Genomic DNA, 22,394 nt, shown 5'->3' with positions numbered 1-22,394 from the left:
AAACAAATATTACAATATTATTCTCAATAAGAAGGTTGTGCATAACTGGTGAACTCAGACGGGATTGGACCCAGCAACCTTTCAACAGGTAAACTGGTAGCAAATTATTAGATGTATTATTAAGGACTGGTCTTATGTTCATAAGAGGGAATGGTTTTGTGGTTCTTTAAGTAATTAGTCTATAAATATGACAAGCAATCCTTATTTAGCATTTTCGCAATATAACAAAGTACATTTACTTATATGCTGTACAATGTTGAGGTACTTGTACTTGAGTATTTCCATTGTGTTGTTTTTTTACACAACCGTTTAATATACAATTTACTGAACTGGCACATTCTGCACAATGAGTACATACATCCATATATTACTGATAATACGTGGTAAATGCATGACTTTGAATACATTTTCTCCATGGTATCGTGGTATGGGAGGAGAGAAGTGGACTCTTACGAAGAGTACCTGAACGCAGCAATCCCTGTGTCACGTGACACGGGTGATGGTTACTTTGCGGCAGGTGACGTGACAAAGCGAACCAACTCCGTTGCTGTTAACGCCGATTAGCAAGTTTGTTGACTTTGGCATTTTCTCGTTCTTCCCTCAACATCAGAGCAGTGACACGAAATATGGACAATAGCGGGAAAGAAAAGGAAGCAATGGCTCTCGTTGCCGTGGCTGATAAGAAAATGAAGTCGTCGCAGTCGTTTTTCGGAGCGATGTTTGGGTGAGTGTGTCAGCTAGCTGCTGTGGAGCTAATGCTGCCAAAGCTAAAGGCTAACTACGCGGAAGATGGTTAGCAGACTAGTTAAGGTCCCTGAAACAACCACATCGAGACCACTGCAACACTGTGCTGCGTTAAAACGTTACCGCGCGTGAGGTGGTCAAGATTATGCAAGAGGTTTTCATCGCTACAGTTTAGCTGACGTTTTATGTCGTGTTATCTTCGCTCAGATTGCTACTGAACAGAAGAGAACCGTCTCAACTAGATAACCTAACGCTAAATACGAGGCCGAGTGCTACAATGCTTATATGATGGTGAGTTTGTAGTTTAGTCCAAATGACCAGTGTAACGTAAAGACACTTTTAGCTAAGTATGAATTTATTGTCGCTGCTGTAGCGCCATCTCCTGGGGAACATCGTGCATGCTCACTCAGTCTGTCGGCGCATCCCATATTTGTTGACAGTAGCAGGGTGGGACGCATTGTTGAGTTGCAACGGATTAAGTAAAATAGTGAGTTACGCCTTCACCCACCGACATTGCTGAGAATAGATGTAGCGGTCCCAAAACCAGTTTGAGTTATTGCAGCAGGTTTCTGTTTCACTTAGAAACGTACAAGAGTTAGATTAGAGAATATATGAGGAGCGAAGAATTTACTGATCCCCAGAGGGGACATTCAGGATTTGGTGGGAGTAAAAAGAAGGCTGCAAGTCTCGTAAATAGTTCTATGAACAGAGTACATCAGAAATATATAAAATATAATGAAGTAGTGGATGTTCTCTGTGTTGATATCAAAATAGAATGTAGTAAAATAGAATAACTTAAGTAAGATAGTATACTATAGTAGAGTATGGGATATCAAATATAGTATGAGGTTCAATGTAATATTAATAATAGAGCAACTTACGAATATACCGATAACACTAATGACACATATTTAATGATGGTCATGGTTTCACCGGCATTGCATTGCTCAGCATTATTCATTTAAACAACAGAAGTTTAAAACCAATAAAAACACAAGTGGGACTTAAATGAGATCAGTTTGTATGTATTCTTTTCTTTGGACTGTTTTGGCTAAGTGATCAGTGAATGCCTCTCCATGCCCCAAATATCTTGACGACATCGATATCTAGTTATGTACCATTATGGCTAGGGATGAGAATTGATAAGATTTTAACGATTCCGATGCCTTATCGATTCCTGCTTATCGATTCGATTCTCTTATTGATTCTTATTGGGCAAGGGGTGAAAAAAAGAGCACAAACAGGTTTATTTACATTAATTTTCTATAATGCTGCACACACCATATACAGTATGTATACATACACATTTACATTTTTTTAAATAACCAAAAACATTTATACATATTCCTCTTTAACTTAAAATAAAACTTACATAACTTAAATAAAATGTATTCTGTTTAATTTAAACATGTTCCTAGAAATTACAGTGCTCCTTCCTTTTTTTAAAAGGGTATATGAACTGAGCTGCCAAAAATGAAACTAGCAGTGGCAAATACCAAGTGTGCAACCATCAATTGTATGGATCATCAACAATTCTTGTGCAGGAAAATAAGCATGTCTGCTTTCTCCGGGAGGATACGTGATCTCTCAGGACTTATTGTGTCTCCAGCCGTGGAGAACACTCTCTCAGATGGGGTGGAGGCCTGAACACAAAGATATGAGGAGGTGTACAAGACGTCTAGCTGTAGCCTGTGACCCAGACAGACGACCAGCCTCTGAACCGGTCTGACTCTGAACCTCATCAGCTAAATTGGATGGCAATGGAGATTATTTATATAGTGAAAGCTGGTTTACACAATGAAACAAATGGCACTAACAAAATCGCTGAATTTGCTGAGCTGACATAAAGCCACATTAAGAGGGGAGGCAAACACGACCTCTGCCTCAATGTAGGGGGCTGAAAATGGAAGATTATATAGCTAAACTAGCGTAGCTATATGCTACTGTAACGTCTTGGACGTTATGGCACTGATGACACGGAGACGGGACGACGTTATTACTCCTCCTTTATTGGGCATCACCAACACATACAGCGTGTTCCTCTCAGCTCAGCAGCTCGAACGTCAACAACAACGGTTCCCGTCAACCACCCTTAACTCCCCTTTTTCGACAGGTTAACCCCGCCTCCCCTCTACTCCGCCAATCACAGTCCCGCCCCCTCGACCAGCACGCACGGTGCCACACTGTGATTGACAGCCACTTCACAGGGTCGCTACACTACGTTTAATAATGGATTAAAAATCGATATGCTCAGTTTAATAATGGCTTAACACGATAACGCAAACGTTTGCTGATAACACACGCCCTCCGATAATTAACACCGTTGCGATCAAACATTTCTCAAAACTGGACTTTCAATCCAAACGTGAAGTGATCATGGGACCAATGCGGAGCTAAAATGTATGCTTCAAACGAAGGGACAGAAGATAACTTGATCGACTCCACACAATAAAGGCAAATGGCTTCACACAGTGAGTGGTTGTGATCACTTTGGAGGAGTTTACCTTGGACAGAAAGAGATGAAGCGCCGACGTTAGCTGAGCTGCTGCATCGAACACATGACATTCCTGTAATTAAATTCCACGCTGTGTTCAAATGCTTCTTCATATTTGTTGTATTTCTTCCCTTCGACGAAATAGACTTTTTACACACGTTACAAGTGGCGTAGTTGTCATTTTGTCGTGTGAAATAGAGCCAAACTTTAGAACGCTTCTGCCTCGTTGCCATGTTTGCTGCAGTCTGAAGAAGAAACAAAAAAAGTTTGCGCATGGGCAACGCCACAGAGGACCATTAGCAGAACCGTTAAAGAATTTGGCTGACGATCCCAAACAATCGGTTCACTGGGAACCGGTTCTAAAACAGAACCGGTTCCCGATGCCCATCCCTAATTATGGCACTTGACTTGATACCGGCCAATGTTCAACTAAGCATTTGTGCTTTCACTCAGGGGTTCCTCCAAGACGGAAGAGGCCTGTGACATGTATGTGAGGGCAGCCAACATGTATAAAATGGCCAAAAATTGGTGTGGTAAGAATGATATGAATGTGTGCAACTCCTCTTTTTTACTCTGTGCTCTCTGCAGACTTTCAGCCCTTCTTAACATGCAACGTTTTCTCTTCAGCCGCAGGAAACGCATTCTCCCAGGCGGCTCACCTGCACCTCCAGATGCAGAGCAAGCACGATGCGGCGACTAACTTCATAGATGCTGGAAACGCCTTCAAAAAAGCAGATCCCCAAGGTGATCATTACCGCCCTCGGGAGTATACGACACACTCTCTTTACGAGCTGCTTTCCCAGTTCCAACAGACATGTGCTTGAAGTCGGAGTCAGCAGATGTGACTAGGGTCGTCCAGGTCCATAGTTTAACCACATTAGTTACGGCTCCTCCCACTGTGCGCTTAGAGCATGGGCATGTGGACAATTGAGCGTTTTGCACCATAATAGAATAAATAATGACATTCAGTCCAGCGGTCACCATTTTTGAGGCACAGTAACGTTGTCAAATTTACTTGAACCGTCTGACATCTGGTTGCTTCTGATCTTTGTTGACTTTGCGTTGATGTGTCTGAATATAATAATGACATTATATTTCTCAACAGAGGCCATAAACTGCCTAATTCGAGCTATTGAGATTTACACTGATATGGTGAGTGACGGGGAACTCTTTCTTGTGAACAAATTGACTTGCGTAAAATATTCCCCTCGCTCATGTTTTCTGTCTGTATTTTGTTATAGGGGCGCTTCACCATCGCAGCCAAACATCACATCACCATTGCTGAAATATACGAGACTGAGATGGTGGATATCGACAAGGTCAGATATCTGTGTTTCATGTGTATTACTTTACGTATTCATTCCTTTTTAAAGGCAATTAAACAGCTTAAAATGTTTCAAACTGCCCTAATCTCTTGGGAAAAGCTCTGTTTACCTTATTTCTAATTGTTTCCTATTTCCATTCCAGGCCATTGCTCATTATGAACAGGCAGCCGATTATTACAAAGGGGAGGAGTCCACCAGGTGACTATTTTAAATGAGCAATATTTTCTCTGATCTGCTTTTAAGGTGAGGTGTGTGTGTGTGTGTATGTATTATATATATACACACACATACATATTTATATATGTGTATATATATATACATAAACGTACATGCATATGCACACACATACGTATATATATATACACACATACATATTTATATATGTGTATATATATATACACATACACGTACATATATACACACATATAAATATATATATATATATATATATTCATACATACATATATATGCACACACATAAGTACATATATACATATGTGGCACCCTGGACATTTTAAGGGCAAATCTTGTTGTCAGAATCGTTATTGTAGTGTGTTAGTACCTTGCCCCCATCATCCTTATTCTCTTGTTATCATTTTAATCGCTTTGTGTTAACTTAAAACTCACCCGCTTTCACCTGACGCAGCTGCAGGGCGATACTTGTGTTCGACAGTAGGTGGCGGTAGCGGGTTTTGCCATGACGAGAATCACATAAAGGATGGGTGGGAAGGTGATTCTCAGATGCATATGAGAATCGCCAAGGTTATTAGATAAAAGAGGAACAAAAAGGAAATTCATTTCTTATATATACATATATATATATATAATTATTTTCTTTTTTGAAGGCAATTTGTTTTCCTTTTTGAATCTTTGTTTTATTCTTGTGAACTTTAGTTACTCGGTACTCTTGGACCCTTAATGTCTGTGGATACATGTGTTTTGAGACGTTTTTTTGCTTTTCAGTTCAGCAAACAAGTGCCTCCTGAAAGTAGCAACCTATGCGGCCCAGCTGGAGCAGTACCCAAAGGCCATTGAGATCTATGAACAGGTGAGATAGTGCTCACCTGCAGCCTTCCCACCAACATGTAGTTCACTCGCTTGTAGGAACAACATCCAACTTGAATTGTGCTTTTTGTGGCGGTTTAGGTCGGAACCCACGCGATGGACAGTACACTCCTGAAATACAGCGCCAAGGATCACTTCTTCAAGGCGGCGCTCTGCCACTTCTGTGTCGACATGCTGAATGCAAAAGTAAGGCTCGCAACACCTGAACTTGTGTGCAGAAAGTGTCCCACGGGCCGCCGTCCTCATATCCGTCCTCATATCCGTCCTCTTGTCCCCCAGCTTGCTGTGCAGAAGTATGAAGAGATGTTTCCAGCTTTTTCAGACGCGCGGGAATACAAGCTGCTGAAGGTATGCTTCGGGGTTATTTTAGAGTTAAAATCCACAAACCAGCAAAACCCAACATTAAATAATCTTCTTGATGTAGAGAGACGAGGCGGATGGAGAGCAGTAGAACGCAGCAGGCGACTTAACGACCGCTTCCCTCCTGATCCGGTCTCCGTAGTTTTCTTTCGGGACTGGCAATCACTTTTATGTGCTAGTAACAGAAAAACAAAAGTTTGATTGTAATATGCCTTATGCTTAAATGTTCCTCCCAAACCATTTCACCCCTGTATAATACGACGAAAGCACCGGTTCAGTTTAAGCCCCCAATTATTCAGACTGGAGTAAGGAAGCCATGCTGGTGTTCAACAACGCTGGAAGTAATCGTTTATTTTGTAATGCTTAAAGTCATGCGGGCAGTGTATTATAGCCTGTTGTCATTGCATCTCAGTTGTTGTGTTTTTTTTTACCCCAGGGTTGTATTTTTGTCTATTTCTGATGCACATCTTTATTGTTTTATCCAACCAGAAACTTCTCGATGCCTGTGAAGAGCAGAACGTGGAGGCCTATACTGACTCGGTGAGTGGACAATTTACCGTCAGCAGAATCAACGAGTTTCTGCAGCAATTTGAAAACCCTGAACTGACCCCAGTGTCTTACAGGGTCACTGGGTCCCTTGGCAGATGCATACATACAAACATACACACAGTCGGTGCCACAATATTTCTAAATGTGCCTCTTTACACAACTCGGATGGAGTTGAAATGATTTGCAGTCGATATGTGGTTGAAGTGCAAACCTTCAGCTTTATTTCAATGGTTCTAACAAAAATATGGCATTATTATTATTATTATTATTATTACAGCCATTTATAAACAATCCCCCCCCCCCCCCCCATGTTTCAGTGGTCTAAATATAAATGGACAAACTTAACATATTCCTGAATATAATTTTATTTTGTAATACTTGGACCACAATCCTTTGCAGTCAATGATTGCCTGAAGTCTTACACACACAGTCATCACCAAACGCTGAGTTTCCTCCCTTGTGATGCTTTGCCAGGCCTTTACTGCAGCATCCTTCAGCTGCTGCTTGTTTGTGGGGAAAAGCATGCCTCCTTGGGTTGAGATCAAGTGACTGACTCGGCCATGAAGAATATTGCATTTCTTTGCCTTGAGAAGCCCGTGGGCTGTTTTCACAGTATGTTTTGGCTCATTATCCATCTGTATGGAGAAGCGCCGTCCAATCACTTTTGCAGCATTTAGCCATATCTGAGGAGATAAACACCTCAAAACTCATCCTGCTTCTTCGATCAGCTGTGACCCAGTTCCATGCGCATACAAGCCCCTGCCACCGCACCGCCTCCACCATGTTAACCCGAGGACGTGGTTTCTTCGGATCAGATGCCGTTTCGTTTCTTCTCGACACTTCTCGTTCCGTCATTTTGGTTGAACTTAATCTCGGTTTCATCTTCCAAAGAACCTTCGTCTAGAACTGATCAGGCTCATTCAGATGTTTTCGAGTCTAAACTGTCCTTCCTCTTCTTCAGTGCATGTGGTTTGTTCCTTGTTGTAAACCTTCTGTATTCAGAATCATGAAGACATCTGTTGATTCTAGACTTTGAAAAAGGGGACGCCTCCCTCCTCCAGAGTATTCTTGACCTCAGTATGCATGTTATGAAGGGATTTGTCTTGGACAGATTTCCAAGGACAGATTTCTGCTACATCTACTGTACATGTCTTCATGGCATTCCAGGCCTTTTGTTGTTGGTGAGCTTCCCAGAATATGCCTTCTTTTTAGAAATGTACCAAACTGTTGATCTGGTCAATCCTAATGTTCCTGCTCTCTGCCTGATAGGTGTGTGAAGTTTGTCATCCTTCCAATGGCCTGCTTCACTTGCATTGACTCCTCTTTTGTCTTCGTGCTGAGAGTTCCCTGCACCAGCTACCAAAAGCAAATTCAACATTTTGAAACATCTCCAGACCTTTTTATCTGCTTACTTGGTCATGAAATAATGAGGGAACATCCATTTAATTAAAACTGAGAGTCGACACTTCCAACACACATTGACTGCTTCACTTAAAATCCTTTGGATTGGTGTAAAGAGGCGAAATACGAAGAATTGTGCCGCTTATAAACCTGACTGTAAACACGGGTCGCAAATTTGGTGGGAGGGATTTTTGTTAATATTTCCTCCTTATTTGCAGGTGAAGGAATTCGACACCATTTCCCGGTTGGACCAGTGGCTCACCACCATGCTTCTCCGCATAAAGAAAACCATACAGGACGATGAGAGCGACCTGCGCTGACTTCCCCACCTGCTCATGACCCCGAGCCCTCAGCAACCAACTTGCATCCTACTTCTTGAGCCTCTCGCTTCCCTTCTCGCAGCCATCTGAGTCGTTATATTATATTCCCCCGCATATGCTGCGTTTCTTTCCCACCATCTGCAGTATTTGTTCTTGCCTCTTTAATCCGCTCGACTCAAATGATTCTCTTATAACTATGAACACCGTGTTATTTGTTATGATCCAGGTCTTGGCCCAATACAAAAATAATAACAATACCAGCACACTTTTGAAATAAAGTTTTTATTTAATTTTTCTCGTTACACAATGTTTGAGAGGGTGCCAATGTAATGATGGGGATCAAAAGAATAGTTTTTCCCAGAATGTGTTTGAGAATGAATATATCTTACCAAAGGACACACACACTGGTCTTTGATACCTTTTGATTGCTGGAGTGTACTGTCGGTCATCAGGGCACCTCTCATCCAACAGCGCTTCATCTCAGCTGCAGAGCTCCTCTTCAAGCAGAGAGGCCACGAGCTTCTGAGGTGACTCCATGACTAAATACCCACTTTGCCTTGTATAGGGAAAAGTTCTCAGGATGCTAGTAGCCCGATTTGTGGAAAAAGTTAAGACATCAAGCTTTTAAGAAGCGCTCTCAATTGATTTGCTAAACGTTTTGCCATTTCCATTTAAAGTGCTTTAATTTTACAAATAATGACGAAAGAAGCTTGTCACCTTTTGTGAACATTTGCAAATTTCTGTTAAAGATGAGAAGATAAGAGCTGCCTTTTCCCCTCTGTATAGGAGTTGGTCCTCAAGTGTGTGAGTTTGAGTGTTTTCTTATTTTTTGTAATAATATACGTGCTTTTTCTTCTGTCATTACTAACCAGGCTGAAAAAATGCCTGCACAGGATGCAATACATCAGCTTTACTGATCTGAACACTGCTCATGTACCCTCCTGGTGATTTTGTCAAGAGACTATTGGTCTTAAAAGATGTGTTCGTCAGTTGTGTTTCCTGTCAAGCATTTGAATAAACCTGTCTCAGATGCAACACATTGTGGGCGTGGCTACATCTGCCTGCTCTGGTTTGAGGTGGTCCCCTGATCACGGGTTCATTAACTATTTGACACTTGAATTTTAAAACTGGTTCTATTTTTATAAACTCCAGGTTAAGAGCCTCAATCTGTGTAACTTGGTGAGCTGTAAGTAAAACATTTGCCAGTTAATCAAATTATACAATCTTCTATACATTAAATCTGTAAAAAAAAAAAAAAAAGTTAAAAATTCATATATACGCTACCGGTCAAAAGTTTTAGAACACCTCAATTTCTCTAGTTTTTAATGAAATGTACACAGTTAAATTTCTCAATGTACTCTGAATTTAATGCATGAAATAAATAAACAATTGGAAATAAGAAAATAAATGTAATCGACATTTTTGACTGATCAAAGTAGCCACCTTTTGCAGTTATAACAGCCGAACACACTCGTGGCATTCTTTCTACAATGGAAATCAAATATTGTTCAGAAAGTTCTTCCCAACCCTGTTGCAGAAGTTCTCACATATGTGTTGCACTTTTCGGTTGCTTTGCTTTCACCCAAACCAGCTCGATGGGGTTTAAGTCTGGAGACTGTGCTGGCCATTTGAAGCCTACCGTCTCGTTCTTTTCTTCTACGGTAGTTCTGACATCGCCTGGAGGTTCCGGGTCATTATCTTGCTGTAGGATGAACCCCTGGCCACCTAGGCGTATACCAGAGGGTCTTGCATGGTGCTGCAACATGCTGTGGTCATTCTGGTTCAGGGTGACAGTCACTCTGTGCAAGTTGCCAACTCTGGATCCAGCATAAGAGCCCCAGACCATCACGCTCCCTCCTCCATGTTTTACAGTTGGTGTAACACACCCAGGAACCATCCTTTCGCCTATTCGACGGTGTCCAAAAACCCTGCATGATGAACCGAAGATTTTAAATTTTGATTTATCGGTCCATAAGACCTTCTTCCAGTCTTCAGTCACCCACTGGCGGTGCCTCATGGCCCAGACACGCCTCTTTTTCTTATTTTGCCATCTTAGCAATGGCTCTCTTACTGCCACTCAACCTTTCAAACCTGCAGCTTGGAGTCTTCTTTTCACAGTTGAAACTGAGACTTGCTTACTTCGACCAGCGTGAAGCTGTGGTTGAAGCTGTTGTCCTGTGAGCCGCCTATCACGCAAACGGTTGACTCTCAGAAATGTGTTTTCTGATTCTGTTGTGGCTTTGGCTCTGCCAAACCTCTTCCTGTCAGAGTTTTCTCCAGTTTCCAAATGACTTTTATGTTGTAGGAAACTATACTCACTGACACCGTGGCTTTCTTTGCAATGTCTCTAAAGGAAAGACCTACACTTTTAAGGGTTGTAATGGTCTGTCTGTCTTCCTTTGTAAATTGCCATTTTCTTGCCATTATAAGATAAATATACTACTTCCTGCAGTACAATACTGTCCACATAATAGTTAAGAGGGTGTAGTAACACAGTCTGTTCCAACACTGCTTTTATACAGACAGAGGGTTTGTAAGTAATCAACACAAGTTTAGAAACATATACACATATATATATATATATACACTACCGTTCAAAAGTTTGGGATCACCCAGACAATTTCGTGTTTTCCATGAAAACTCACACTTTTATTTATCAAATGAGTTGCAAAATGTATAGAAAATATAGTCAAGACATTGACAAGGTTAGAAATAATGATTTGTATTTGAAGTATTAATTTTTTTCTTCAAACTTTGCTTTCGTCAAAGAATGCTCCTTTTGCAGCAATTACAGCATTGCAGACCTTTGGCATTCTAGCTGTTAATTTGTTGAGGTGATCTGTTGAAATGTCACCCCACGCTTCCTGAAGCACCTGCCACAAGTTGGATTGGCTTGATGGGCACTTCTTGCGGACCATACGGTCAAGCTGCTCCCACAACAGCTCAATGGGGTTGAGATCTGGTGACTGTGCTGGCCACTCCATTACAGACAGCATACCAGCTGCCTGCTTCTTCCCTAAATAGTTCTTGCACAATTTGGAGGTGTGCTTTGGGTCATTGTCCTGTTGGAGGAGGAAATTGGCTCCAATCAAGCGCTGCCCACAGGGTATGGCATGGCGTTGCAAAATGGAGTGATAGCCTTCCTTATTTAAAATCCCTTTTACCTGGTACAAATCTCCCACTTTACCAGCACCAAAGCAGCCCCAGACCATCACATGACCTCCACCATGCTTGACAGATGGAGTCAGGCACTCTTCCAGCATCTTTTCACCTGTTCTGCGTCTCACAAATGTTCTTCTGTGTGATCCAAACACCTCAAACTTGGATTCATCTGTCCATAACACCTTTTTCCAATCTTCCTCTGTCCAATGCCTGTGTTCTTTTGCCCATACCAATCTTTTCTTTTTATTGGCCAGTCTCAGATATGGCTTATTCTTTGCCACTCTGCCTAGTAGGCCAGCATCCCGGAGTCGCCTCTTCACTGTCAACGTTGACACTGGCGTTTTGCGGGTACCATTTAAAGAAGCTGCCAGTTGAGGACCTGTGAGGTGTCTATTTCTCAAACTAGAGACTCTAATGTACTTGTCTTCTTGCTGAGTTGTGCACCGGGGCCTCCCACTTCTCTTTCTGCTCTGGTTAGAGCCCGTTTGTGCTGTTCTCTGAAGGGAGTAGTACACACCGCTGTAGGAAATTTTCAGTTTCTTTGCAATTTCTCGCATGGAATAGCCTTCATTTCTAAGAACAAGAATAGACTGGCGAATTTCACATGAAAGTTCTTTTTTTCTGGCCATTTTGAGAGTCTTATCGAACCCACAAATGTGATGCTCCAGATAATCAACTAGCTCAAAGGAAGGCCAGTTTTATAGCTTCTCTCATCAGCAAAACAGTTTTCAGCTGTGCTAACATAATTGCACAAGGGTTTTCTAATCATCCATTAGTCTTCTAAGGCGATTAGCAAACACAATGTACCATTAGAACACTGGAGTGATAGTTGATGGAAATGGGCCTCTATACACCTATGGAGATATTTCATTAGAAACCAGACGTTTCCACCTAGAATAGTCATTTACCACATTAACAATGTATAGAGTATATTTCTGATTGATTTAATGTTATCTTCATTGAAAAAAACAATGCTTTTCTTTGAAAAATAAGGACATTTCTAAGTGATCCCAAACTTTTGAACGGTAGTGTATATATATATATATATATACACACAAATATATATACACAAACCAAACTATATATATATATATATACAATTATATGTATATGTGAGAACAAACTTAACTAAATGCCAAAAGGCCACTCACACATCGGTCTTTGGTACTGCCGGTCATATCAGGGCTCCTCTAATCAAACAGCTCTTCATCTCAGCTGCAGAGCTCCTCTTCAGGTGGAGAGGCCACGAGCTTCTGAGGTGACTCCACGACTGAAAAACAATTAGCCTTTTATACTGCAAAGTTATCAGGATGCTATAGTAGCTCGATTTGTAAAAAAAAGGAAACAAACAACAACACTGAAATCATTTGTCAGTCGTGTTACCTGTCAAAGGTTAGAATAACCTTGTCTCAGATGCAACACATCCTGGGCGTGGCCTCTATCTACCTGTTCCTGATCTGAAGCTCAGACCTGCATGGACTTACATCCCTGCCCAAATTCCGCTAAAGAAAAAGAAAATGGGCTCGCAAACTACTTGATGCCCTGTTTGCGGGTCTTACGCCTTCCGGGACACTTTCGTTGTTCTTCTTTTTTTCTTCTTCAGACACAGGCTTCAGCTTCTGTTCGGTGCGCGCTCATCTCGGGTTCAGTAAGTATGTACAACATTGAACATGATACAGATTACATTTGATTAAACACCTGTGCAGTGTCTCGGGTGTCTTCGTTGGGCTGGATTGTGAAGTAGTTGCTAGTCGATCGAATTGTACGACTTCTGATCCGTGAATGAAATCCGTTCACGCAGGTTCAACATGAGTCGAAGGGGATCATAACTTCGCAGAAAGTACAATGCAATACAATGATGTCCTCCTTTTTAATGTTGCCGTCTTAAATTGATCACCTCAGGGTTGGTTGTTTCTGAAGCCCTCGGTTATTTACGACTTGTTCAGGTGAACTGATCTGCACTGTTTTATTGCTGGGTTCTTTTTACTGTTTATTATTGATATCGCATGTTTTTTATTTTAATTTGACTATGTGTCTTGTGTGCATGTTACCCATTTGCTGCTGTAATCCGGTGCATTGCCCCACTGAGGGACTATTAAAGGATTATTTTTATTACAATACAGAAATCTGCTGAGCAGACTGGCGGCAAAATTCCGACGGCACCAAGACACCTTAGATTCACCAGTAACTCCCAGTCGTGGTGCTGCAGCTCCATCAAGGAAAGTGCCAACAGGTTTGCCTTATTATGTCTTCCTGGCCTGGTTGAGATGGAGGAGGATGGGTAACATATAGTTCAGTTAATGGCATTATATAACATTTAGTTCAGCTTTATTTTGTTTAGTTCATTATGTAAATGTAATTAGTTAGTTTCATTTTTTGACCCATTGTTTCAATACACCTTTTGTTTATATGTCGGCTCCTGCTGATCGACCAGGTTCTTCCATTAATTTTTTAAAAGTTAGTACACTATTAACTTTGAATATGCAACAAGTATTCTTTCATTATGATAGCTCTTTAAGTGAGGTTAGATAAAACAACAGGAACATCTGGCAGTATAATTCACAATTTGCATTAAATACCATATTTATTGAATGTAATTGTTTATATTGGGTAAATGTTTGTATTGTCTTGAATAACATGATGTGCTGCAATTTCTTCTGCTGGCAGGTACATTCAATGCGTCATCTGCTGACAGTCTGTGTGACCCGAGGACGACGCCACACCGCTTGGTTTACTCGCCTCGAGCCAATGAGACATATTCAAACCCTCAGTGCTTTGGTTCTCTTCATCACCTTGTTTCTGATCTTCTTCTACTCGACCCTACACCTAGAGACGGCCTACAGTCTCAAGACGGGACCAGAGGACCTCCTGGAGGATCCCAGTCTCCTGGAGGTCCCCAGCCTCCAAAAGGTCCCCAGCCTCCAAGAGGTCCAGGTCCATGACAGAGATGGGAAAGCACAGTCGTCCAAACGGGAGAGATCCCCCACTCCCCCCCCTGCTGTCCTCAATGTGTCTGTCTCCGACGGTCTCAGACAGGTCATCCCTCCAAACGGAGCCTACTGGAACCGCCTGCTGTACTCGGCCCTCAGGAGTCTGGTCAAGAAAGAAAATCCTTTGGGACGCGACTCTGATTGGTCTCTCTGCAGGCAGACGAATCCAGAGCACCTGCAGACCAACGTGCACGACTTCACCTCCTACCCGGTCTTATTTCAGGACTTTGTGCAGGGCATGAACTGCAGGTCCCCTCCAGTCCTGCTCAATCAACCCAACAAGTGCATCTCTGGAGAAGAGAAGGAAAACAACCAGACCTTTCTGCTTTTTACCATCAAGTCAACTCCTGGAAACTTTGAGCAGAGACAGGCGGTGCGGGAGACTTGGGGTCGAGAAGGGGTGCATCAGAGTGGCCTGAGGGTGCACACCGTGTTTCTGCTGGGTAGCTCCCCCACAGAGGACCCTGACCTCACTGCTCTACTGTCATTTGAAGCGGGACACTTTGGGGACCTGCTGCAGTGGGACTTCCATGAATCCCTCTTGAACCTGACGCTCAAAATGAACATGTTCCTCCAGTGGACGGTGAGATACTGTCCCGCAGCCTCTTTTGTGTTCAGCGGGGATGACGATGTCTTCGTCAACACGCCGACATTACTCAGCTACCTGCAGTCTCTGGAGCTTCCGAAGGCCTCGCAGCTGTACGCTGGACAAGTCATAAGCAAAGCCAGTCCCCTCAGGGACCCAAAGAACAAATACTATATTCCTCTGAGCTTCTATGACGGCCCATACCCTGCATACGCTGGTGGAGGTGGTTTTATCATCTCTGGAGCGTTGCTGCAACGCCTTTATTCCACTTCACGCATCATTCCTTTCTTCCCCATCGACGACGTCTACGCTGGGATGTGCTTTAAGGCTTTGGGGGTTTCTCCCGAGGCAAACGCAGACTTTCAGACTTTCGACATTAACGAGCAGGATCGTGAGAATCTGTGCATAAATAAGAAACTTATCCTGATTCACCGGCGCTCCGCACGTCAGATGAAGAAGTTGTGGAAGGGTATTCACAACCCCTTGTTGACTTGTTGAACAGAACTGGTCCCCAAAAGAAGAAGCTTTGACTGAAGCTTATCGCCATATCCTTTTTCACAATGATTCAGCAAAAGGAAATGTAATTGAGGCTTTTGTACTTCATTTTTCATATTGTCTGTTCCAGCAGGAACTAAATGGAGGTGTGGTTACTGCACTTGTATTTAAGTTATGACCATGTGTTTCCTTATAAGAATAGAACCTTGAAAAGTGGAGGAAGCGTTCAGCAGTTTAAGTGGGAGGTTCAGCATCAGGGGTCAAGATTAAACAATCTTTAGAGCTGTCATTAGCCTAACTTCCTCTTTGAATGTGAATAAACAAAACTAACTCAACAAAGACGTTTGAAAGTTCCAAATGTTTATTTCCCAGAAAACACCAAAGATGTAAGAAGAGTGTACAGGCCCATCTAAAACTTGGGCATGTATACTAAAACCATTTAAATAGCAAAGTGATACACAAAGAAACCTGTTAAATACCATAATCACGAGAGGATTGATACAGAAAGAGGGAACATGTACAACTTCCACTTTCTATTGCTAGATTTGAATCTCTTTTGTATTCAAACTGGACCAGCTGGTTTTGCGCCACTTTAAAAAAGAAACAAACAATGGTGACCTTTTGTAATGTGATTTAGCATTTATAGAGGAGCTTGACTCCTTCCAGTAAATCTGTTAACTTAAGGCACCAAACCCAGAGGCATGAAGTACAATAGTTTTTATTAGCACAATCTTTTTTTTCTTTTTCTCAGATGACACGTTCTATCAAATCTATACTTTAATGAATACAATAAAAGTGTGCCACAGTTAATCCAACAACCACTCCAACATTTAGTCACTCATTACAAACTGTTCCCGTCCTGTGATTGCGGTTATTTCTCAAACTGGTCAAGTGGGTAGTGCTCCTTGTACTGCTGCACATGCCTCCACATGGACTTTCTCTGCTTTTCCAGATTGGGCGTCATCTCCTGGTACACGTCTGTAAACATCAGCTCGGGGCTGGGCTTGAGGCGTTTCTCGGCCTTCTCGAACGCCTCCATTACCGTCTTGCGAGACTGCTTCCGCCAGCTCCTCTCGTCGTCCTCGCTCCACCAGTCTCGGGTCGTCATGTAATGTCTCAGGCGGGAGATGGGGTGGTCCTGCTTGTCCCAGTAGTTCACCTCGTCCACCGAGCGATAGGCCGAGCTGTCATCACTGGTGCTGTGGTGGCCAATTCTGAGGGACAAGCGGGATTCTTAATTAATTTTAGAGGGGGGGGGGGGGGGCATTTTAATATCCAAGTTTCAATTTAGAGAGGAACATGTAACATTTGTATAACTCGGGAAAACTTGGATGGTTGCCTAAACCCGGTATTGCATGGCGCCCCCGGGGTTCTCACTATCTCGCTGAAGCTCTCCACAAACATGAATTGAAGATCACTCCAGTTGACGACTACTACGCTCGTCACTGTAAGTAGGTTCAACGAAGGTCTTGTATAGACCTGTTCAACAAGCATAAACATAATGTAGAAAAGAACCAGAGTGGAAGCTACTTTGTTGAGTTGCCACTTAACGAAGGCTCTGAGCGACTTTACGCTCCCTCGGGTCGTGCCCAGGGATTTGTCGCGAAGGGTAACGCGGCAGGAGTGAAGCGCTGTTGTCAACAAGGTTGGAGTAATAAAGTTGTTGCCTCCACTCTTTTATTTTATAACTTCATGAAGCACAGGTGCACCGTAACCCTTGGCTACACAAGCTCAAACAGAAGCTGTATGTATGGAGTCTCAACGGTTTAGATTAGTGCCACACATCTTGAAGTATCGCAAACGCCTGAGACAAAGCAGCCGCTCCTTTCTCCACCAGTGGGACCTGCAGACTGTGATTCCCAAGAGGGAGGAGGACCCACTGATGTCTTTCTTCTGAACTTCACTCAGTAGTGTGGTGTCGGGGATATGATCATTAATTCATCGACATTTCAGGTGTGTTTCCGGTGAGACATTAATGAGTTCGCATGGGGACTTTTGCAATCGTCAACATTGACTTGGACAATGCAAACATCGTGCAGGCCTAACGTGTACTCCACTGACCTGTAGGTCATCGCTTCAATGAGGAAGGGCTGGTTCTCGGCCACGGCTCTGCGGCGCGCCTCCTTCGTAGCGTTATACACAGCAAACACGTCGTTGCCATCGACGCGGATGGACAACATGCCATACCCCGGGCCACGAGCGGCTGTTCAGTCGGAGAAGGAAAGAAGGAAAAGGCGTTTTTCATGAGAGTTGTGGAGGACTTTGAGTCGGACGCTGCAGGAAAACCACACCGGGGCTCATCTCACCGATGCCATCGCCCCTGTACTGCTCGTTGGTGGGGGTGGAGATGGCGTAGCCGTTGTTACGGCAGAAGAAAATCAGGGGACACTCCAGGGTGGCGGAGAAGTTGAAGCCGGCGTGTGCGTCCCCTTCGCTGGCCGCCCCCTCGCCAAAGTAACAGATCACGGCGCGGTTCATGTTCTCTCTCTTGACGGCGTATGCAGCTCCGGCCGCTGAAACGGACACATAAAAAAATATGCAAGTATATTTACAGGTGTGTGTGTGTGTGTGTGTGTGTGTGTCGGCGGACAGGGTTGACACACACAGACACGTTGCACAGCTCACCCTGAGGGATCTGAGTGGCCAGAGGAGAGGAGATGGTGACGAAGTTCAGATCTTTGGAGCCATAGTGCACGGGCATCTGCCGGCCCTTGCCGAGGTCATCGGCGTTGGCGTAGCACTGAGCCATGAACATGTCCAGAGGGAAGCCGCGGTACATCAGCACTCCTGCAGCGCAGCAAAGGGGGTTTGGAGGGTCGAAGGTAACTTGCATATTTTATTTAAGACATGTTTGCGGACTTGTTTATTTCTGGATGTATTCTTTTTTTCTTTTGCCATTGTATGAAAGGGGATCTACAAATAAAGACATGACTTCCTGATATTTCTAAACCACTGAACAACAGAATGCCGACTAATGCATTTCGACGTGTGGCTGAATCGAGCAATGCTTGCCTTAGATTTCACCGGTCGCATGAGTATTGAGCACCAAAGAGGTCACTTTGGATAAAATTGCCTAACAAGCCAAGCTTCACTACGCCAGCGTTAAATGTAAAAATAAAAGTTACGGTTAGTCATGTGATCACTATCACAACTTTAAAGAGCAATCTTCCATCTGAAAATGAACTATTTTAGGAAAAAGCACATGCTGCACCATCCTCACCAGCTTCTCTGTATTGACCGAAGACGATGTCGCTGGGCTCGAGAGCAGCAGCGCTGCCAATGTGTGTGCCCTCCTCGCCGTAGTTGGTCATGTAGAAGGAGATCCGACCCTGTGGGAGGAACATGTAACATGCTATTACAACATTTGTAAGAGCCAAATGTTGTGTAGGTGCATGTATGATTTATGTTTACACTGGGTGGCGCTGTTGCTGGTATATTGGGCGCCTATATTAATCACCAGGTAATTGGCGACGGCAGGTGTTTTGACCCCGGAACGGGAAAATAGGTTTTGACCGTATCACGGTGAGCTGGTAAACTGTTTGTACCGGACTTCACACAATTAAAACCCTATGAACAACATTCAGAGTGTCGGAGGCAAGTTGTCTGAAACAAACAGCAAGCAGCGGAACCACAGAGCGCGTCAATCAGCTAGCCGGAGGAACCAAAATGCCTCAGTAGCCCATGTAAAGGACAGGGCTCCTTTAACAACATTCTTCAGCCGTTTTCCTTGTTAACAATCAAGCGGGGGGGAAAAACTCACCTGTCTCTGTGACTCGTAAAGAATGCGGTCCATTGTGTTAAGCAGAGTCATCTTCTGATAGAAGTTCAGAACCATCTCCTTGGAGAGCTGAGCGGGAAACAAACGCACACAATTAACCAAGGAGTGGAGGTCACGGTGCCACTTTTGATTACCACAGGCACGGGAAAAGCCGACTGTACCTGAGGGTCTTGAGAAGGGTTGATGATGTTGCCCTGCCTGTCCATCACTCGGTACACTGGGATCCCAGAGATGACGTTGGGCTCGATGAACTTCAGCTCATCCACAAACTCGGCTGAGGCTCCAGGGAACTGGGGCTTTTCCAGTGTTGAATCAAAGGGCTGCTGCCGGCGCACGGCCTGAACGATTGAATACAAGCAATGTTTATTAATAACATCACTTTGGCAAAGCCAGCGCCCGCTGTCCTAAAATACACAGAACTAAATGTCTGATTTATCTTTACAATGACAGCCAAAGAAAGAACAGCTACTTTGTTGAGGACTTATTGCATGATGTCATGTAAAAAAAAGATTATATATTTAAAAGGGGATTTGATGGGACGATGTCCCAATTCCATACCAATAATGTACAGTACCTGGCTTTTAAAAAATAATTGCCATTTTAGCAATAAGAATGTACGAGATTATTGTTTTTTACCAACAGGAAATGATCCACGGTAGTGATTTTCAGTTTGATTTTACAATCATACTGCCAACTTAGAAAACCTCACACACTGCTATTAAAAACAATCCTGTTGTTTATTTTTATAGAGTAAAGGAGTGGAACACAGGATTCATTTTAATATCAAAATGTCCTATAATGTACTTGATAAACCAGAATGCCAGATTGAAGGTGCAGATATGCTGAATTATCACCAGAGGTGGAATTATTCATATGGCATAAGTTTTCAGATAAAATAAAAATAGCAATACTACAGCATTACAATACTGTTATAAGAAAACGTACTGCATATGAGTAATACTACTAATTATACAGAAGGTCCCAATTCAGATTTAAATGCATCATGACTGAATAATAGTTAGTGATGCAATGTGTACATGATTCATGTTGGTGTCTTTATCCGTAATATCACTTTAATAGTTGATCTGCATTTTGTGATAATCTAAGTAATTGGTAACAAGAATCAAATAAATATCTAAAGGAGTAGATGTATAAAGTAGCATAACATCTAAACACATGTTAATTACAGGTACCTCAAAATAGTATACAAGTTTAATAATTTCGTAAATAGAGTTACTTCCTGATTATCACATTGTGACACTTCATCTACGACTGAACACATTTATAGGAATAAAAACGTAAGCATAGATAGTACAATGCAACATGTTTATCATATACTATAGAAAAGGTATTTTTTTGTGACTCACAAAGAAATCACACCTGCAAACATATTTGTTTCATGCAACAGTTTAGATGTCTTGTTTGTTTTGGTGAAAGGTATTTCCACTTCAAGTTGAACTTGGAAGGCGGAAGTGTTATAATCACGCCCCTTTGTTCGACCAATAGGAAGGCAGCTAACCTGAAGCGCTAGACAGCTAGCTAGCTAGCGAAGTTTCAGTCACAACAACAAACACAATGAACACCAGTGCCAGTCAGGTTGCTGATACAGTTTTAACACATATATCCACAGACAGGTTGACAACTTCAGGTCGACCTTCACGACGGTGCGTTGGAGAGTCGGTCGATAATTAACGTAGCGTTAAGTAGACAAGGTTGTCAGCTTACGCTAAGCTAGTTGGTTCACAACCAATCGGGATAACTGAAGAAGTTGATCACGGCGCCCTGTAATACCTGAAGGACCTGGAACAAAGCGACTTTCACTTTCTTCTCGTGGCTGATGACTTAACGCGACAACGCGAGTTGTTCTGCTTTTATGCTCAAATCTGATGACTTTTTCCACTAACCCTGTGGTCGCTTCAGCGACCTTTCGCGTCATCAAGCTAACCACTGACCTTGCGATCTAACAGCAACGTGACAACGCAACCACGTTGCTCTTGATCAAACTTACACCGACTCTGAAGGCTCTGTGTTGAAGCAACCGAGACGCCGTCAGTCCTGTCGCCTGACGGCCAGCGTTGAAGCACACTCCATACATGTTGCTCACACTCCTCACAGCCACCGCCATCGGGACAGTCCGTAGCCGTTAACTCGTGTACAAGCTCGGCAGCAGCGTTAAACTACACAGCAGCGTGTGTGTGTGTCGGAAGATCGCGACAGAACAGGCGTGAACTGACAGTAACAGTCTGGTGGCCTGGCAGATATCCGCATCCACAATCACACTCGCAGGGCGAATAGCTACAGACGGTTGTTGCGTCAACCATAATAATCACGACATCCGGTCAAACCTTCACATTAAGAGTCAAAGTGACCAAACGCACTTAGCAGTATTTAGCATGGGAATCGAGAGCAGTAGAATACATGACTTCGTTTATTTGTGTGTGTGTTTGATACATTCATGGAAGACATGCATTCAAAACTCTACTTGAATAGAAGTACAAAAGTACTGGCATTAAAACAGAATGAATGTACCAAAATAAATTGATACTTATTATTATTATTATTATTATCATCATTATTATAATAATATATATCATTTGTAATTATGTATGTAATCATTAGTACATTACTTTAATATTGCAACTGGTACTTTAATATTGCAGCTGGTAATATTACAATATTACAATATTGCTACATTGTAACTACTTTTTTTACCTCTGGGTCACATAAACTTGTGGATTCGTAACATGATACATATTTAAAGGGTTAACTACATAGTATATTCGTTTCATTTCGTCTTAACTTTTAGTTTGAAGGCAAGGCAGATCTCTTCCGATAATCACGCTCAAACGTCTGGGTGTAATTATACACCCGATACGCTTTTCCGCATTTCCTTGTCTCAAACAAAGCAGTATGTTCAGTGGTGGAAGAAGTACTCAATAATAATAATGGTCATCATCATAACATGTACACCATTGCTTATATATCAGTTGTATTAACAATCTTAATCTGCAGGTATTAACTAAAGCTATCAAACAGATGTAATAGGGTGAAAAATACAATATTTCCCTCTGAAATACAATGGATTATAAGTAGAAAGTGGGATAAAATGGAAAGGCCCAAATGCA

General features: G+C 42.6%; 3 protein-coding genes across 3 annotated transcripts; 2 read left to right on the top strand and 1 right to left on the bottom strand.

Annotated features, from left to right (window-relative positions):
• Positions 1–515: 515 nt before the first annotated feature.
• napab (N-ethylmaleimide-sensitive factor attachment protein, alpha b) lies at positions 516–9,293 on the top strand. The gene is made up of 11 exons (XM_056441514.1): positions 516–724; positions 3,692–3,771; positions 3,866–3,982; positions 4,344–4,390; positions 4,480–4,557; positions 4,706–4,761; positions 5,527–5,611; positions 5,710–5,814; positions 5,908–5,976; positions 6,478–6,528; positions 8,157–9,293. Exons 1-11 carry the CDS (start codon positions 627–629, stop codon positions 8,256–8,258), a joined length of 888 nt encoding a protein of 295 aa, XP_056297489.1. The 5' UTR covers positions 516–626; the 3' UTR covers positions 8,259–9,293.
• A 4,875-nt stretch (positions 9,294–14,168) lies between these two features.
• On the top strand, positions 14,169–15,762 carry b3gnt2l (UDP-GlcNAc:betaGal beta-1,3-N-acetylglucosaminyltransferase 2, like). Its single transcript, XM_056441863.1, has one exon. It carries the CDS (start codon positions 14,169–14,171, stop codon positions 15,492–15,494), a length of 1,326 nt encoding a protein of 441 aa, XP_056297838.1. The 3' UTR covers positions 15,495–15,762.
• A 68-nt stretch (positions 15,763–15,830) lies between these two features.
• On the bottom strand, positions 15,831–21,555 carry bckdha (branched chain keto acid dehydrogenase E1 subunit alpha). Its single transcript, XM_056441862.1, has 8 exons — positions 21,278–21,555; positions 19,431–19,607; positions 19,252–19,338; positions 18,712–18,820; positions 18,117–18,278; positions 17,798–18,004; positions 17,553–17,694; positions 15,831–16,705 (listed from the first exon to the last, which is right to left on the bottom strand). Exons 1-8 carry the CDS (start codon positions 21,392–21,394, stop codon positions 16,363–16,365), a joined length of 1,344 nt encoding a protein of 447 aa, XP_056297837.1. The 5' UTR covers positions 21,395–21,555; the 3' UTR covers positions 15,831–16,362.
• Positions 21,556–22,394: the final 839 nt, after the last annotated feature.

Source organism: Pseudoliparis swirei, chromosome 20 (genome assembly GCF_029220125.1).
Source record: "Pseudoliparis swirei isolate HS2019 ecotype Mariana Trench chromosome 20, NWPU_hadal_v1, whole genome shotgun sequence".
NCBI lineage: Eukaryota > Metazoa > Chordata > Actinopteri > Perciformes > Liparidae > Pseudoliparis > Pseudoliparis swirei.
Note: the sequence above shows the minus strand (reverse complement) of the source record. Positions and strands in the feature narration are given on the sequence as shown.